General features: G+C 49.5%; 1 protein-coding gene across 2 annotated transcripts in view; it reads left to right on the forward strand.

The window, feature by feature from the left end:
- SRGAP2 (SLIT-ROBO Rho GTPase activating protein 2) overlaps positions 1-9,795 on the forward strand; it is a 153,233-nt gene extending 143,438 nt beyond the window's left edge. For both annotated transcript variants that reach the window (XM_064733342.1, XM_064733343.1), the window contains exon 23: positions 4,028-9,795. In XM_064733342.1, the coding sequence (XP_064589412.1) occupies positions 4,028-4,411 (384 nt within the window). In that variant the 3' untranslated portion in view covers positions 4,412-9,795. The remainder of the gene's footprint in view (positions 1-4,027) is intronic.
- Positions 9,796-13,123: the final 3,328 nt, after the last annotated feature.

Here is a 13,123-nt window from a genome sequence, read left to right on the forward strand (position 1 = left end):
CTAAACTTCAGCGTAGACTAGAGTCTACAACATAGACTAGAATCTTTCCTAAAGACTTCAAGATAAACTAGAATACCCAGAAGTGTGAAATAGATTATAGACAGTAGTGTAGGTGCATCACTTAGGTGGCAAATTGAGGTTTTGGGATTTTTAGCCTATTGTGGATGGAAGCAAGATGGAGGGCACAGAGTGTTGTCCTGGGTTTCTTCTTCATGCTTCTTCTTCCTCCTTCTTCACCCCAAGATGAGCACCAGGGTGGTGTTTTTGGGGTTCCCCATGGCAGGAAGGGAGTTGTGGAAACCCAGGGCACACAGGGGATGTTTGTCTGTCTGCTCTGGGGTGCCCTGAGCCCAGGGGAGCGCTGACTTTGACCCTCACTAATGGAGAAAGTTTTCTAGACTTCAACATAGACTTTCCTAAAGAATAGAATTCAGCATAGAATCTTTCCTAAAGACTTCAAGATAAACTGGAATACCCAAAAGTGTGAAATAGATTATAAAGAGTAGTGTAGGTGCATCACTTAGATGGCAAATTTAGGTTTTGGGATTTTTAGTATGTTGTGGATGGAAGCAAGATGGAGGGCACAGGGTGTTGTCCTGGGTTTCTTCTTCATCCTTCTTCCTCCTTCTTCTTCCTCCTTCTTCACCCTGAGGTCATCACACAGGTGAGCAGCAGGGCGGTGTTTTCGGGGTTCCCCATGGCAGGAAGGGAATTGTGGAAACCCAGGGCACCCAGGGGAGCTCTGACTTTGACCCTTGCTAATGGAGAAAGTTTCCTAAACTCCAGAATAGACTGGAATCCACAAAAATGTGAAATAGATTACAGCAAGCAGTGTAGGTGCATCACTTGGTGAGAAGGCTGAGAGGGGATCCCACAAATCCACACAAACGTCTCCAGGATGGTGCCAGGCTCTGTTCAGCAGCAGCACAAGGAGCCAAAGATTAAAATAAAAAGTTCAGCCTCAATGTGAGGAAGAGCTTCTGTCCATGAGGGTGCAGAGCCCTGAGCTGCTGCCCAGGCAGGAGTGGAGTCTCCCTCTCTGCTGACACCCCAAACCCCCCGGATGTGTCCCTGTGTCCCCTCCAGGTGGGCTGGACTGCAGAGTCCCTTCCAGCCCCAGCACTCTGTGATTCTCTCAGTGCAGAACCAGCTCAGCACACAGCCCCAGCACTCTGATTCCCTCAGTGCAGAACCAGCTCAGCACACAGCCCCAGCACTCTGTGGTTCTCTCAGTGCAGAACCAGCTCAGCACACAGCCCCAGCACTCTGTGGTTCTCAGTGCAGAATCAGCTCAGCACACAGCCCCAGCACTCTGTGGTTCCCTCAGTGCAGAACCAGCTCAGCACACAGCCCCAGCACTCTGTGATCTCTCAGTGCAGAACCAGCTCAGCACACAGCCCCAGCACTCTGTGATTCTCTCAGTGCAGAATCAGCTCAGCACACAGCCCCAGCACTCTGTGATTCTCTCAGTGCAGAACCAGCTCAGCACACAGCCCCAGCACTCTGATTCTCTCAGTGCAGAATCAGCTCAGCACACAGCCCCAGCACTCTGATTCTCTCAGTGCAGAACCAGCTCAGCACACAGCCCCGGCCCGGGCTCTCCTCCTCGCTGTGTGCAGGCCTGAGGCTGCTTTCCTGAGGGAACATCAACAGCCAGGTCCTTCCTCCATAACAACTTTGGTTACCCAGAATTTCATCTCAGCACTGCAAACACCCATTTCAGAAAGTGACACAGATGCCAAAGCTGCCAGCAGAGAGTTAAGCAACCATAACTTCAAGACATGAGAGAAATGAAGTATTTCTTGTGGATTTAACACTGTCCTGTCAGTGGTGCAGGCTTGCCTGTGGTGTGACATCTCTGTCTATACTTTCATCTACTAACTCTGCAAGATTCTCTGCAAATCGATTTCCTCCTTCTCCCTCTTGTATGATAAAAACTTTTTTGATAGTTTTGCCTGTTATTTGTCATACACACTGAGGTATGCAAGGTGTGACTGCCGGTGTCAGCACTAAAACACTCAGCACATGCAAACCCACAGCATGGGAAGCACATGGAGCAGCACAGCCCAAATAAAATCAGGAGCTGACTCCAGCGACATCCTCATCATCTTGCAGGGCTCAGAGTGTGATCAGCAGCCAGCTCTGAACACAGCTTTCAGGAGTTAGTTGTTTACACAGCGGCCTTGAAGTCGGGGCTGGCTACAAAAATGTGAATTTACAGATTTACAAATTTACAGAAGGGCCCTTCCTGGGTGGATGTGCCTGCGCTTGCACAGTCTGTGCCCGGTGTTTGCAGGGTGGGAGGGATGGCTCTGCTGCAGCCAAGGAATGCTCCAGGCTCAGGTTACAGGGAGACCTGACTGCTCTGCCTGCCTCGGGGCTCTGCAGGTTCCCAAGGAGCTGGGGGGGAAATATGTGAGAAATAAATTGAATTTTTATTGACAAAACAGCAGCTCCACGTAGTAAACAAGGGGCACTTAAAACTCAGTGAGTTTAATGCTGATGGGAATTTGTATTTTGCAATTTTGAGTACCTTAAGCCCATTTGTTGAAGTGGAAATGTGGTGTACAGCTCCTGCTGTCCTTCTGAGGCTTTGGTTGATGTAAATCAGATTCTTTGTTTTTTCAATTAGGCTCTGACTGAAGTTGTTCTGTCTCCTCTCCCTGCCAGAACCTTCACTCCATTGTTTCACTGGAGAAGAGTCTGGGGACAAAAAGGAAAGAGGAGGGGAAAATAAATATATAAAAGAGAAAGGAGGAAGACCCAAGCTGTGTTAAATCAGTGTTTTTCTCTGTAGTATCTGCTCAAGCACCACCCAATAACCATCTTACATATTTCCCCAACTTCATAGCAAAAATCTGCCTGGCCTCAAGACAGAGTGGGAGGTGTCAGATTTCTGCCTCTGCTTTCTTCCACCATTCCTTGAGTGATTTACCTTCCCCACCCCCTGAAAAGGCTCTGAGGAAGCTGCAGAGCTGCAGCCAAAAGTGTGAGTCACAGCCAGGCTGGGCTCTCCTGCTCCCCAGGGAGTTCTGTGCTCCGCTGCACTCCCCAGCAGACAACGTGTAGGTCCTGAGACAAAACCCCTTGGTTTTAGCTCAAAAGTTATTTATATTTATTTGTTAATAACTGTAATGGTTTTTAAGAGGAAGGAGAAGGGCCAGTTTTGGTTGCTACACGTGTTTCTGACATCTTCTGTGTTTTCTAAATTTCTGAGTCCTGTGAAATGCATTTCTGGGAAAAGTTTAGCAGGAAAACCAGTGAGGCAGGAGCAGGAGCCCACGAGGATTTCAGCATTCAGTGTGTGGCCCGGTATCCGAGCCATGAGTGCTCCCTTCAGGAATTCACTCTCCTGAACCTCACATGCCAAATAAACTGCAAGAATGGGCACCAATGCTTTGGTTTCTGTTCATGAGTGCTCCCTTCAGGAATTTACTGTCCTGACCCTCATGTGCCAAATAAACTGCAAAAACGGGCACCAAGGCTTTGGTTTCTGAGTTCATGAGTACTCCCTGCATGCATTTATACTCCTGAACCTCGTGTGCCAAATAAACTGCAAAAACGGGCACCAATGCTTTGGTTTCTGTTCTTGAGTGCTCCCTTCAGGAATTTATACTCCTGAACCTCACGTGCCAAATAAACTGCAGAAATGGGCACCAGTGCTTTGGTTTCTGTTCTTGAGTGCTCCCTTCAGGAATTTACTCTCCTGAACCTCACATGCCAAATAAAGTGCAAGAATGGGCATCAGTGCTTTGGTTTCTGTTCCTTGCTGCCATTTGGGGCTTTACTTTGAATTCTGGGCAGCATCAGGAGCAGTGAAGGGCCAGATCAGCATCAAGGCAGCACTAGCAATTATTTTGCTCCCCATTGCTGGAAGATTTTAGTGTTTATCAGCTGCAGGATGCGGCGCTGCGCGGTTTGCTCCTTGACGCGAGGTCGGCGTTTAAAAACCAACAACTTGCTCAAAACCCGCCTTTTACCCGGCGATTCGCGGCGATTCACTGTGCTCCTCTTGCTGTGCTTGCAGGACATCGAGGCCACCATGAACTCGGCCCTGAACGAGCTGCGGGAGCTGGAGAGGCAGAGCAGCGTCAAGCACGCGCCCGACGTGGTGCTGGACACGCTGGAGCCGCTGAAAACCTCGCCGGTGGTGGCGCCGACCTCGGAGCCGTCCAGCCCGCTGCACGCCCAGCTCCTCAAGGACAGCGAGCCGCCCTTCCAGCGCAGCGCCAGCACCGCCGGCGACATCCCCTGCACCTTCAGGCCCGTCAAGTCCGTCAAGGCGGCCGCGCAGGTGAAGCCGCCGGCCACGCGGCCCAAGCCGGCCGTGTTCCCCAAAACCAGCGCCAGCACCCCCGGCGTGGCCCCCTCGGCAGCCCAGCAGCCCCCCGACAAGTCCTGTACTGTGTGATGCCCCCCTGGCTGCCCTCTGGTGCAGGCCTGCTGTCCCGCACGGCAAAGACGTTGGAATTGGTATTGAAGGAATGCTTGGGTTGGAAGGGAGATGCTGGGAGCTCCTGGGCGGCCACGGCCTCGTCCCACGTGCCCAGGACAGCTCCTGCCACGCTTGGGAAATCCACAATCCTCAATCCACTGTGAAGCTGAGCAGGAAAACACCAAGGGATGAGCTGGATTTTGGTTTCCACGCCTCGTTCAAGTGTTCGGCCGCTGGAAGGAACATTTGGTGGTGTCCTGTTTTGGGATGCTGGTGTAGTGACTTCTGTATTCTGTGTTTCATTTACCACAGGGAAACAATAGGATAGATTTTAGTCTATTGCATGTTTTGGTGCCACTGGTTACGTGGAGCTTGGACATGCCTGTTTCTTGTGCATTATTATTATTATAATTATTATTATTATAATTATTATTATTATTATTATTATTCCGTCGCCCGCTGGTGCCACGGTGGTTAAGGGTCTGTCTCGACTTCCATCACATCCTCTGGTTTTGTTTGTTTGCTCCCCATTCCTCCCCCTCAGGGCCAAAAGCCTCTGGCCATTCCAGCCTCATGCTTTATTTGTCATGGAAAAATCAGTTTACTCTGGAACACTCTTGGATTTTGTGGAGTTCTACGTGAGACGTGTCCGTGCAAATACAAACAAACATGTTTTCCTGAGCTCTGGGAGCACAAGAAAGAGCCCAGTCATTGCTCATGGACAATCCTCACTGGTTTCCCCCTTGGCTCTCCCATATTTAAAAGCAGCTTTATTGTTTCCAGTGGCATTTTCAGCCCGTGGTGTTTGCTCTCGGGAGACTGAATGTAAAACAAAAAACGAGATAATTCTGAAATGGAGCATCCTCTGCCCAAGACACGCCCTGCTGGTTTTGCTGTTGCTCAGGACAGATCCTGACCCCCATCCCAGCGCCAAGCACTGTAAAAGCCTCGCTCAGGAGTCGCCAGCTCCCTGCCCGTCCCTCTCTGCTCTCATAGAGCAGAGCAGGGGACGCTGTGGGGACAGGGCTGTGACAGCAGCGGCTGCCCCGCGCCCCTGCCCCGCGCAGGGCTCACCTGGGAATGAATCCTTTGCTGTTATTTGTATTTATCCACAGCCAGCAGCACCCACGGACTCTTTTTGTACTCCCTCCCTCCCCTGGGAATTCTCCACGGATATTTAATTTAATCGTTCAAAGGCTTGTGCCACTTAGCAGTGGGGATTGGCTGACCCTGAGCTCGCCTCGTTGCTCGGCTTTTCTGGGATTTCAAACGAGCTGCACAATCTCTAGGCTTCCGTCAAATCATGGATTCAGGACAAGATGAGAGAAAAGTCATTTTTCTCACCCATTTAAGCTGAGTTTCCTTGCAGTTTGTGAGTTCCTGGTGACTGCAAAGTCTGTTTAATTGGCACTTAAACAAGAAGCAGCAAAGGAGAGTTGCTGAAATGTCCTTTTCTGATGCATTTGGGATACTTGGAAAAATGGAGCAGGGTCTTCCTGCATCCCTGTCCGTCCCCACACGCACAACCCCCTTTTCTACAGAAGCAATCAACCCATAATTAATGACTTTCCACAAATCCAGCTTCCTCTGGGCCCTGAACTGGGGACACGCAGGGACTGGGGAGGTTTTGGTGATTCCCCGTTTCCCATTTTGGTGATTTCGTTTCCCATTTCTCCTGAGCTGTCCTGGGGGAGCCCCTCGGTACGAGTGTGACTGTCCCTGCCCCTCCAGGAGATGCCACCAGTGCCACCTTCGCTCTCAGGTTCTGATGGACTTCTACCACCAAGGAATCACTTGTTCTTTTGGGGAAAAAATAGAAATAATTAGAATAATTAAACTTGTAATTTTTTGCTCAGGCAGAACTTTCTGGCATTTGCTTTTTAGTAAGAATTTTTGGTTTTTTTCTTTCTTTTTTTTTTTATTTTGGTCTCAAACGACCAAAGCTAATCTGTGTCAAGAGCAGGATCTCTGTAAATTGACTTTGCCTCATTTTAATGCCTTATTTTCTTTTTTATATTTTTATGCCTAGCATTCAATATTCCTAAGAATAAGTGTTCAGCCACGCACACAGCACATTGGAGGAGCTGCTCTTTTCCAGCTTCATGGTCTGAAGTGTGGAATTAGATGGGAAAAAAAATAAATATTAAAAAAAAAAAAAAAAAAGACTTCAGGTTACTGTAACAGCAACTGTCTGTATCTGAATTTCTGAATTATTACTGTGCTTCTCTAGCATCCACAGCTCTGGGACAATCCTGCTGCCAAGGATCACCTGGATATGGAGCAACTCAACTGGAATTCTGGTGTGCACTGTGATTGACACAAGCAATAGGACGGGCTGAAGCTCCTCCTTCCTCTTCCTCGGGCGGAAAAATCACACGTGGGAGGGGATGAGGCGAGAAAATCGCACACAAAATTATGGAAAAAAAGGAGATTTTCAGCTCGTCCTCCCCACTCTGAGCACACAAGGCTGAGAGGATGTTTGCCACAAGTGTTTTATGAGCAGAAATCATGGAAATTTTGGGGAAAAAAGGAGATTTTCGGCTTGTCCTCCTCCCTCTGAGCACACAAGGCTGAGAGGACGATTGCCACGAGTGTTTTATGAGCAGTGGCTGCTGGAAAGGTGGGAAGGAGGAACTGGAAATGTTCCCTCCCTGAGGACAGGTCTGACTCAGTGGTTTGCTTGGGGAGGTGCCAATGTCACTCCACATCTTCACATCCCGAAGAAATTTTAGCTCTTCCAAGGAAATTCCTCTTTTTTTCATGACTTTTTTCCTGTATAACGTTTGTGTGGAATATGAAGACAAAAGAAGTGTTTGATAACTGGAATGACGTCTGTCTGTTGGATAGTGCTTTGTATGAACCTTGTGCATCAGGTGTTGGATTGAAATAATCCAAAGCAAAACAAAAAAAACAAAAAAAAAAACCTTAAAAAAACTAATAACTTTTAAAATGAAACACGGTTTTAGGTGATCAATCTGAATGGTTTCTGAAGCTCAGACCTTTTTCTGGGTTATTTCCCTAGTTGGGAATGGAGCAGTGTGCTTTAACCATTGCTTAATTTCTGCCTCTCTGAGGTCGTCCAAAGTTTATGAAATGTAAATTTGTCCTTCATGTCCGAGCAGTGGGACACGATCAAAACCCTCTCATTTTATCCGTGCTGGGTATTTTATTGCAACAAAAATGAGTAAATAATTAGAGTGCACTGTGACAGCAGAACAAAAAACAAAAAAAAAAAAAGTTGTTGTATATGTCTGTATTTTGATACCTGTTCAAAAGGAGTCTTTGGGTTTCCTGTGCTGAATACCTCATGTGTTGGGTTTTGGGAGTTTTTGTTGATTTTTTTTTTTTTAAATTTTTAGTTTTGTTTTCTTTCTTTTTTAAGGCAAGATTGTTCTTGCACAAAAGTAGGTTAAGATAACCGAGTTCTCATAAATTTATTTACTGAATCAAAACACTTCAGCTTGGCAAGAAATCCCATCTGTTGTAATTCCCCACCTTGCACTTGGTACGGGGCCGACCCCACACCTGGAAGAGCTCCAGCAATGCTGGGGCAGGAGAAGTTCACTGCAGGTGGAGTTTGCTGCCTTATTTCTCCTCTTCTCTGTGTCAAAAACCTCAAACTCGGCGGAGCAAGGCGTAGGTTTGGGGATTTACGGAGCTTTTGGGAGATGTTCTCCTGCAAAAATCGACATTTCTGGTTCTCAGCGCTTCAGATCCTTCCTGGGGTGTGGGATCTGTGTGGAGGGGACGCTTGCAGGAGGTGATCAGTCAGGAAGGATGGAGAAATGCCCCAAAAACCCCTTTTGAGACAGTTGGGTGGGTTCCATGAGCTCACCCCTTTGTCCATGAGCACAGGAGGGAGGGGAAGGCGGTGCCCCTGTCCCCCCAGGTGAGGGGCACCTGGACCCAGCCCTGGCTGTGCAGGGATGTGCCCCAAAGTGCAAACACACTGAACACCCCTGGGCAGGGAGCTGCTCCAAAAACTGCCCCAAAACCCACAGGAAAGCAGCAGCACTGGGGCGTTTCCATTGCTTATGGGCCTGAACAGAGCAGGACATTGAGCTTAGCAAGCTGGGGATTTATTTATTATGAGATTTTTAGCTTTCACAATAAAACCCAGCCCTTTTTTGGGTTTGTCTGGCCTTGGCTAATGCCCTACCAATGCAGCTGGGGACACAGAGCTGTTCCTTTATGGGCTGGTGGCACAGGAGGTGTGGAAAGGAGGGAACGTCCAGCGCCAGCTCTGGGCAATCACCGAGCACTTCATGGACTGAACTTTGGGGTGTGAGCTCCTTCCACACCGGCTCCCTGCCTGTCTCTGTGTCCGTGTGACAACCTGGTACTTGAAAATAAGAAATAAAACCAGAAATACTTGACCCTGTGCCTGCGGGGCCGGCATGGCCCCGGCTGCGGCGCGCACAAGCGGTCCCGCCGACCGCCCACCACAGAGGCAGATGAATTCTTTTCCAGGCTGTTCTAGCAGCAAACCATCTCTTTGGGTGGCTCTGGAGATGCCAAAACAGCAGCCCAAAGCCTGGAAAATGCAAAGGGGTTTGTTGGTTTGGGTTTTGTTTTCATTTCTTGTTAAATTCTGTGCTTCCTCTAACGTGGTTTGGGATGAAAGCGTTTCTCAAGGACGGGCCGAAAGGAGGGGAAGGTGCAGAGGGAGGGCAGCTCCCTGCCGTGCTAATACTTGACCTGCCAAGCTCACACAGGGTAAACACTCAGCAGTTTGCAGTGGGAACCGAAGGCGGGCCTGTCCTTTTTGTAACCTTACTCCTGACATGGATTCACCAGCCTTTCCTCCAGGCACAGCTTCAGGTGCGAGCAACCACCCGAGCCTGGCTTGGACTCTGAGTGTGCCAAACTGCTGGAGCAATACTTGTGAGCAGCAGCAGCAGCAGCTCCTCTGACAGCCCAGCTCCATGTAGCTCAAACAGGGCAATTGCTGAAATCCATCTCTGGTTTCCTGCCGTAAAAGCAGGAAAATCGGGTTGCAAAGTGTAGGAGTTTGTGTTTTTTCTGTCTGAACCCGGGGTTGTCAGCAGCAGTTGTTTTCATGGTGGGATGGAATGTTCTTGCTAAAACAAGTTTCCACTGTTTCATGTCTTCTACACCAATATATATATGGTGTATATATTAAACTGTGTAAAATTGTACTTTGTACATAGAACTCTGTACAATATGGAGGTACAGCCTTTTTTTTGATTTTTTTTTTGTTTTTTTTCCCCCCTTCCCTTTTGGTACAGTCTTGTACAGTATTAGGAGTCGATGTGTTGGAAGTGTTAAATCCATACTGGGGCAACAAAATGTATCCATTGTCATTAGCAATAGTTTTGGAGAAGAAATAAATGTTTTGGGTATGGTGGAAACACTGACCTGAGGGTGCCGGTGTGTGATGTCCTGGGGTTGAGGGAGGGAGAGGGAGAACAGGAACTGGGGGGTTCTGGAATGCTCAGGGATGTTGGTGAGGGGGCGAGGAAGGAGCCAGGAGCTCCTGGTGCCATCCTGGGCATGGGGACACTCGATGGCAGCGGGGCAGGAGCAGCGTGGTGGCACAGAGGGGACACTGAGGATGTGACAGGACAAGGGGATGCCCTGAAGCTGAAGGAGAGCAGGTTTAGATGGGATATTGGGCAGGAATTTTTCACTAGGATGGTGGGAAGCCCTGGCACAGGTGCCCAGAGCAGCTGTGGATCCCTGGGGATGTCCCTGGGGACACTCGATGGCAGCAGGGCAGGAGCAGCGTGGTGGCACCAAGGTGGCACAGGGGACACTGAGGATGTGGTGACAGGACAAGGGAATGGCCTGAAGCTGAAGGAGAGCAGGTTTAGATGGGATATTGGGAAATAATTTTTCATTAGGAGGGTGGGCAGGCCCTGGCACAGGTGCCCAGAGCAGCTGTGGCTGCCCCTGGATCCCTGGGGACACTCGATGGCAGCGGACGAGGGGAGGCCTGGTGGCACAGGGGACACTAAAGAGTGTGAAGGAGAAGGAAATGCCCTGAAGCTGAAGGAGAGCAGGTTTAGGTGGGATATTGGGCAGGAATTGCTCCCTGTGAGGGTGGGCAGGCCCTGGCACAGGTGCCCAGAGCAGCTGTGGCTGCCCCTGGATCCCTGGCAGTGCCCCAGGCCAGGCTGGAGCACCCTGAGACCATGGAAAAGCAGGAAAATCCCTGCTGTGGAATGATAAGACTTCAAAGATCTCTCCCAGCCCAGTTCTGTCTGTGGCCCCTCAGATTCCTGGTCCCAGCCCCAGTTCCCCCACCCCGGGCTCGCACGCAGCCACCACAGCAGGAATCCCCAGGGCAAGCACTGCCCTGGCACTGACCTGATTTAAAAATGCTTAATCTTCATCATTCTCCTGTGGAGGATGGACCCCCAGCTGGCTCAGCAAAGAGGATTTGAGATTGGGATTATGGATTGGATCATTATTTTATCGTTACCAGCTTTCCCCCAGCTCGGTTTTTCCACAGGCCTTTTTCAGAGCGTGGCAGGGCTGCTCATTTTGGCTTCCTTTTCTTAAGATTCGAAGGAATTGCTTCCTTTCAGTGAGGTTTGATGTTTAATTGAGGCATTTTGTCCCTCCCTGTCCCAGGGGTGAGCATCCCTGTGCTCCCTGTGCCTTGTAGGGATCAGCTGGAAATCCAGGATGTTTTTATTCTGTTTATTTTTTGGTGTTTGTGGCACCACCCCAGAGCCAGCTGAGCACGCTGCTGGGGGCTTTTTGTTTTTAAAACATGAAATAGGAGTCAAAGAGCAATGGGGTGGCACAGATCACAAGGGATTTTTGATTTTCCCTTGGTCACTGCCCAGCAGAACACGCTGTGATTATCTCTTAAACCCTCATCAAACCACAGGTGGGGCCAACCCTCCCTCACAAACCCCATGGTTTTTAACAAATAAATGTTTTTTTGGTGGTTTTTAACAAAAAAAAAACCACCTCGGGGAGTGCTGGGAGGGTTCAGCTCCCACTGATGTGTCCCAGGTTTGTCACAGTGACACCGAGGGGACATCACTCGTGGGACTCTTGGATTTTCTGACCCCAAGGACGAGGTCCCTGCTCGCTGCTTGTCCTTTATTCTTCGGGCTCTGCTGCCACCAGCTGGAACGATCCATTCTTGTCACAAATTGCTCTCAAGGCCGGGTTTTTTCCTCTCCCACCACACCAAGGTCCAGGTCCAGGTGTCTTTTTCTGGACCCACGTTAACAGAGGATTAACCCTTAAAAGCAACAGCCTGTTGCATATTCATACACCCCATCCATGATGCATAAATTCCATTCAAACACAGGATTCTGTCTGGGCAGTGTCAGCTTCTTCCTCTGAATCCTGACAGCGCCTTCGAGGTGGGAAGAAGTTCGTTTATTCTGATAACGGAGCAATAAATTCTTTTTCTCTGAAAGATTCAGGTGTCCTGTGGCTGCTATCTCAGTGCCAGTCCTTTCTTTAAAAAAATATCCTACATAGCACAGTTTCTATTTTAACAATTTTTATAACCTAAAACTATATTTAGCACAGTACTTAAGAGAATTAACACAGCATCACTTGCTAACACAACACATATAATATTCATTTGAATATTTGCAAAAAGCCAATCATAAAACACACGCATTTTTCCCACTCCTGTTTCACACGCATAGAAAATAAAACCAGACACAATTTCAAGAAGTCACCCGGGCCCTTTCTCTTCCTGTCAGCAGAATGACTTCACTCAAAGTGATTTCGGGTTTCATGTGGTTACACCGAGACTCTGCCACCCCCTCCCAGCCCTGGATCACCTCAGGGCCAGGCCAGGCTGTGCCCTCTGCCCTCTCTGGAGGCTGCTCCAGGCTCTCACCCCTGCACGGGGAAATGAAGCTCAGCAGGAATTAAGGAATTAATTAGGGGTGGGGTTTGTGTGCAGGCTGGTGAAGCGATGCCAATGTCTGGATGCCCCACACGCTGATGAACTCTCAGACCTTTGGAGGCTTTGCTGGTGAGGATGGAGCCTTTAGAGACATCCACGCCAGCCTGGGATAATTCCTGACAGTGGGACCCTGATGCTGAGCTGGTCACGGTGAAAACAGAGTGAGCAGGGACAGTGCAGGCAGCAGAGTGCCCTGAATCCCACCCTGAACCCACATCCTGCATCCCACCGTCCAATACACATCCATGATCATCCTGCATCCCACATCCTGCATCCCACCCTGCATCCCACATCCTGCATCCCACCCTGGTCCAGATTACATATTCCACCCTGCATCCTACATCCCATCCTGTCCTACATCCCACCCTGCATCCCACATCCTGCATCCCACCCTGCATCCCACCCTGGTCCAGATTACACATTCCATGATGCATCCTGCATCCCACCTTGTCCTACATCCCACCCTGCATCCCACATCCTGCATCCCACCCTGTCCTACATCCAATCCTGCATCCCACATCCTGCTCTGCACAGCATGTCACTGTAACCTGCATCCACATCCTGCATCCCACCCTGCATCCTACATCCCACCCTGTCCGACACTTCACCCTGAACCCTCCTCTGTGTCCTACATCCCACCCTGCATCCCACATCCTGCATCCCACCCTGTCCTACATCCCACATCCTGCTCTGCATCCTGTATGTCACCTGCATCCCACATCCCACCCTGTCCCACATCCCCGACAGCCGTGCCAGCCTTGCCAGGCGATGCCGTGTCCGTG

This window comes from Zonotrichia leucophrys, chromosome 26 (genome assembly GCF_028769735.1).
Source record: "Zonotrichia leucophrys gambelii isolate GWCS_2022_RI chromosome 26, RI_Zleu_2.0, whole genome shotgun sequence".
Classification (NCBI taxonomy): Eukaryota; Metazoa; Chordata; class Aves; order Passeriformes; family Passerellidae; genus Zonotrichia; species Zonotrichia leucophrys.